The sequence below is a fragment of the Megalops cyprinoides genome, chromosome 10 (genome assembly GCF_013368585.1).
Source record: "Megalops cyprinoides isolate fMegCyp1 chromosome 10, fMegCyp1.pri, whole genome shotgun sequence".
NCBI classification, from domain to species: domain Eukaryota; kingdom Metazoa; phylum Chordata; class Actinopteri; order Elopiformes; family Megalopidae; genus Megalops; species Megalops cyprinoides.
In genome coordinates this window covers 514118-520000 of record NC_050592.1, presented here as the reverse complement: position 1 = coordinate 520000, position 5883 = coordinate 514118, and the positions used below count along the sequence as shown (strand labels likewise).

The 5883-nt window shown below is 47.8% G+C and overlaps 1 protein-coding gene across 3 annotated transcripts in view; it reads left to right on the top strand.

The window, feature by feature from the left end:
• scn1ba (sodium channel, voltage-gated, type I, beta a) overlaps positions 1-2320 on the top strand; it is a 12880-nt gene extending 10560 nt beyond the window's left edge. For 2 of the 3 annotated variants that reach the window (XM_036538984.1, XM_036538983.1), the window contains 4 exons: positions 573-810; positions 1276-1417; positions 1538-1609; positions 2163-2238. In XM_036538984.1, coding sequence (XP_036394877.1) covers positions 573-810; positions 1276-1417; positions 1538-1604 — 447 coding nt within the window. In that variant the 3' untranslated portion in view covers positions 1605-1609; positions 2163-2238. Of the gene's footprint in view, positions 1-572; positions 811-1275; positions 1418-1537; positions 1610-2162 lie in introns of all 3 variants that reach the window. The other variant, XM_036538985.1, reaches the window with a different exon arrangement.
• The last annotated feature ends 3563 nt before the right edge of the window (positions 2321-5883 follow it).

Genomic DNA, 5883 nt, shown 5'->3' with positions numbered 1-5883 from the left:
AGAGGGCGTGGCCACTGCCTGCAGGCAGTAATTCCACTCACTGCTGGGATACCACCTTCTTCCCACTGTCAATCACACGCTACACTGCAATGTGTTACATTAATACAGTATTACCTCAACGTTACAAATACAGCTGTCAGCTAGTGATCCTGCAGCAGAACCGGCCTGTTCCAGTCCGATGCAGGACCCAAGAATGACCCGTGAGAATAAACTTCCAGTGATAAACCGGAAAGAAATGAAATTTTAATCTCCACAAAGCACAGTACTCCTCATAATGCTCTTGTCTTTTCATTGGATTACTGTAGTGCCTTGCAAAGTAGAATAGAGGAAACAATCCAAATGAAGTGTTTCTTGCAAATGTTTTGGTTTGCTCCTGTGTAGTTCCTGCAGGAGCTGGACTCGGTGGGTTTGTGCCAGTAAAAGGTGTCAGCAGCAGGAGGGGAAGTCAGAGAAACTGCAGTACAGCACAGGCGCCCCACATCACCATGGAAATGGGCAAACTCAAGGCACATAAACAGTAACAAAGCCCTGCTTGCTAGCTTCTTGTTTGTCGCTATGGTTACTTTCTGCAGATATATAACTACGAAGACGAGACTCCCACCATCGTGGACGAGCGCTTCGAGGACCGGCTGGACTGGAATGGCAGTAAGAAGACCAACGACCTGCAGGACGGCTCCATCTACATCCTGAACGTCACGTTCAACGACACTGGCACCTACCGCTGCTTCTTCAACCGAATTCTCACCTTCCCCTACTATGAGTTCCACACCAACGCCACCAAGCACATCACCATCAACGTAGTGGCCAAGGGTAGGGCAGGGCTTTGGGAGGGACTGGGCGGGGCTTTGGGAGGGGCTGGGGCGGGGCTTTGGGAGGGATTGGAGCAGGGCTTTGGGAAGGGACTGGGGCGGGGCTTTGGGAGGGGCTGGGGCGGGGCTTTGGGAGGGATTGGAGCAGGGCTTTGGGGCATGGCACACACTGCCGGGGAGGGGCTACAGTAACACTGAGGGTATGTCACACATTTTTTGTGTGTGTGTATGCAGAGGTGTGGTCTGTGGTGTACCTGCGTGTGAGGGAGAGCAGGGTGTATGTGCAGTGAGTGACAGGCAACATTAAACCAGCCTGCCGTTACTCTATCCACCCTTCAGCTGGGATTAAAAATTTAAAGACGGAATTGTACTGGTTGCCTTGGAGATGTGCTCTGCCTTTTTTGCTCTGCCTTCTCACCGGACACCAGTCTGCAGCTACAGAGCGTGTTTTCCCCTGTCTCTGCAGCCACGCGGGGCATGGCTTCCATCCTGTCAGAGGTGATGATGTACGTGTCCATCATTGGGCTGCAGGTGTGGCTGGTGGTGGAGATGGTGTACTGCTACAGGAAGATTGCAGCGGCGGGAGAGGAGGCCCTGCGAGAGAGCGCGTGAGTTCCCCCCTTTACCTGCCTCTCCCTCTGTCTCCGCTCTGCTGCTGTGTCTCTCTAACCTGTTTTTCCTCCTTTGCTCTCTTTTTTTCCGTGTCCCTGTCTCTCTCCCTCTCTCAGAGCGGAGTATTTAGCTATAGCCTCGGAGAGTAAAGATAACTGTGCTGGCGTGCAGGTGGCAGAATAGCACAGGTATGTTTTCACACAGGCCGCTGTACTCCACCCTTTACTGACTCTCCCTCACGCACTATACTCCACTCTTTACTGACTCTCCCTCACCCACTATACTCCACTCTTTACTGACTCTCCCTCACCCACTATACTCCACTCTTTACTGACTCTCCCTCACGCACTATACTCCACTCTCTACTGACTCTCTCTCACACACTATACTCCACTCTCTACTGACTCTCTCTCACACACTATACTCCACTCTTTACTGACTCTCTCTCACACACTATACTCCACTCTTTACCGTCTCTCTCTCACACACACTATACTCCACTCTTTCTATATCCCTCTCACTATACTTCACTTTACTCCCGCTATATTTCTCTCTTTAGTGCACACACATTATACTTCATTGTTTGCTCTTTCACACACTGTAGTTCAGTCTTTACCACCTGATACACACTACACTTCACTCTTTACTTTCACACACTATACTACATTCTCCTTGGCCTGATGCATAGCTGTAAGGTCCTGGCAGATGCACTGATGTCCTTTTTCTCTTTTCTATTCTCAGAGCAAAGAAAAGGCGCAGGGGACAGGCCCCTGACTGATAACCCCTGCGGCCTTGGCCCTCACCACCCCCTAATCCAGCTCCTCACAATCCAAAAAGACCCCCCACCACCACCCACCCAACTACCCCTCACACAGCTCCTCACAATCCCAGGAGACCCCCCCCCCCAACTCCGCCCCCTCCAGCTGGCCCTCACTTCACCCAGTGAGTACAGTATGAGAAAGGTTCCCTTTTTCAAGAAGGATTCAGAACATCAAAGATTTTAAAAGAAGAAATCAAGGTGGCTTCATTTTGAGCAAAAACTGTTTTACCTTGGAGAAGAACTGGAAATACTAAATATGAAGGCAAAAAGCCTCTATAGAACTGAAAAAGACTCAACTAGGATAGCATGCTCATGTAAAGGATTAATGTAATATTGATTATGAAATGTGTATAATTATGGAAACAACTTTAATATCTCCATTGTGGGAGTCTGTAGGAGAGTAATATGTACACCAGTATAACCCAATGTATTCATCCCCAGCTTGGTGTGCCCACAGACCTGCCGGCCTCACATCGCACTTGCACATGGAAAATGTGTCTTAGAGAGATGGGCTGAGTTCAGATGAGGCGGCTGCAGCTTCACTGTGGCTCGGTTCAGTGAGGCAGCAGCAGAATCACGCGCAGCTCACATCACCATGTAAAGAAACTAGAATGTCCAGCTTCTGATGTGATGAAGCAAATGGTGTTACGCAGCGCAGCGGTGCTGGAGGTGGGGGCACCAGCTGTGCCAGCAGGTACCTGTATTTACAACAGCATCACACTGCTCATACAACCTGTTTACAACCTACAATGGGGCTCTTCCCTCCAGTGACTGCCAGACTCAGAAAACACTGCCTCTCTCTTTCTGTAAGCATTGTGGTTTTATAAGAATCATTTTTAAAAGCCGTAATTCTGATCTCACCATCTTGGTAAATGGCACAAGCTTGCCCATGCTGACGTCTGTCCTGCTAACGCCAGCAGAGATGATGCCCCTGTGATATTTCGGAGCACCAGGCCTTGGGACGTTATAAATATTCTCCTTCAGAGCAGTTTTTTAAGGGATTCTTATAAGCTGCATCCATTGTGAAATTTCAGCTGGGAAAAGAATGTTAGCTAAAGCAGCCCATCAGGGCGTGGCCTTGGGGGGGTCGAGGACGCTGTGAAACTAACTTCCCTTCCCTTCTGTTGGGACTTCAGTTGAACATCCTAATTAATGATCAAATATGTAATTGCTGCACTTTACATTCCATGTTATAAACATTAATATAACAGCTTTTGCAATTCATTCTGATGTAAATGCTTTAAATATGCGATGTATATCCATTAGCTAAACACATGTATAATTAATGCTACACTGACAACACTACTTATAGAATCTGACTTTACAGCCAAATTATTATTGATAGTTCAAGGTACTTGTTATTAATCTGGCAAATATACTTATTGGCAACATACTCCAAACATTAGCTATGAAAACAAATAGGTACATGTACAACAATAAAGCATAAAGAGGGAGAGAATGACTATAGAACCTATAGAAAGTGGAGAGATGACGTTTCTTCACCACAGTGCACCTGATAATAATAATAATAATATAATTATATGCCTATCATCATCATTATTATAATTATCATCATTATACCGTATATTATTATTTGTACGGTAATGAGGGCCTGGGAATGCCGTGGTGGAGCTGCTGCCCGTATGTGGATAGGCTAATGCTAACGCTAATGCACTCATCAAACTAGTATGTAGCGCTAAGAGGAAGACCATTTCAGGCAAGCATTTCTTCTGCAATTTCAATTCACTCTTAAGAATAACATCAGCATGAATATGGGCCCTGAGATAATTAAGCAGAGCAAGAGGTGTACTTTATAACTCGATAATGAACTGCAAGCCCAGAAATATGCAATTTTTTGCAAACCAAAGTAAATTAGCATTACTGGCACTAAGGTCTGGTGCTGTAGATGGTGGGATACAGCACTCTGTGTCCTTGCTTAGCCCCTGCTCTTTCGGCATCACACTGTAGTGGCCTTAGATCAATCCACATGGTGCAGAATCAACATTTTGCGAGTAAACTTCAGTGACCCTGTCTGCATTAAAAATGAATGTCTTACTTTGGCCAGTTTGGTGTTCCTGTCCTGCAATACGGCCTCCCTTACAGGTGGAATTTCTGCTGCACTCTCAGTGTGACAGTAACAACACCAAGTGTGAGACAGCCGTGCACTGCAAAGCACTGCATATCACTGCAAAGCACTGCAAAGCACTGCATATCACTGCATATCACTGCAAAGCACTGCATATCACTGCAAAGCACTGCATATCACTGCATATCACTGCAAAGCACTGTATATCACTGCAAAGCACTGCATATCACTGCAAAGCACTGCATATCACTGCATATCACTGCAAAGCACTGCATATCACTGCACTGTATACTGTATCACTGCACATTACTGCCTGCCTGTGAGGTGTTTCTCCTGCTTTGAACAGGGCTTGTTTTAATGTGCTCAGGCGGGGCAGGGCCTAGCGGGGCGGGGCCAAGCAGGGCCCACAGACACCTCCTAACCACAAGGATGTGTCATCTTCTCCTGCTCACCATTCCTCTTAATGTACGAGTATCATATCAACACTGGCACTGTATGACAGCATATCAAATACCTCGGTCCAAAGACAAACCCTCACATTCCACGGCAATATGCTCTCTTACTCTCTCTGTTGCCAGTGTTGGGTGGCTGAACTTCTGTGAAGAGGATGTAGTCTCTGAAACACAGGCCCTTCTGCAGTAAAGGGATTACTTTTGGTGTATTCTCACCGAGCAACTCCTCAATGCAAGTTATACACACACACGTATGATATATAAATCTCTTTTCTTTGTCTTGGAATATAATTCAAGTTTGCACTCAGTGTGTAGATGTTGCTTGCCAAAAACAACATAAATTCTAATATGTAATAAAAATGATAGTGGATATTACATTATGTGTGTTGTATTTTCAGTGTGTGTTGGGTGTCTCATCCTCAGCAGACAGAAATGATCAGCTGCAAGGGTGATGGGGCTGCGCAACACTCTGCTGCAGGGCGGCCATGACCACACCCACTGTGCATGCTGATTGGTGGAAGACTAGTGTTCAGTGCAGTGGTCCCGCATGCTGATTGGTGGAGGGTCAGTTCTGAGGGCAGTAATCTCACATTCTGATTGGTGTAGGGTCAGCGCAGCGCTTCAGAGCCCTGCAGCAGGAAGACTCAGAGGCACAGCGCTTCAGAGCCCTGCAGGCAGCAGGAAGACTCTCAGAGGCGCAGCGCTTCAGAGCCCTGCAGGCAGCAGGAAGACTCTCAGAGGTGCAGCGCTTCAGAGCCCTGCAGCGGGAAGACTCTCAGAGGCGCAGCGCTTCAGAGCCCTGCAGCGGGAAGACTCTCAGAGGCACAGCGCTTCAGAGCCCTGCAGGCAGCAGGAAGACTCTCAGAGGTGCAGCGCTTCAGAGCCCTGCAGCGGGAAGACTCTCAGAGGTGCAGCGCTTCAGAGCCCTGCAGGCAGCAGGAAGACTCTCAGAGGCACAGCGCTTCAGAGCCCTGCAGTGAGCAGCAGACTGTGCTACACTGCAGGCCACGCCCACCCCACACGCTCAGGGACTCCCGTCTACTGAGGCAGTAAAACACTCAGGAAACAGACACGGTGCTCTGTTGCATATTTCAGATCCTCTTA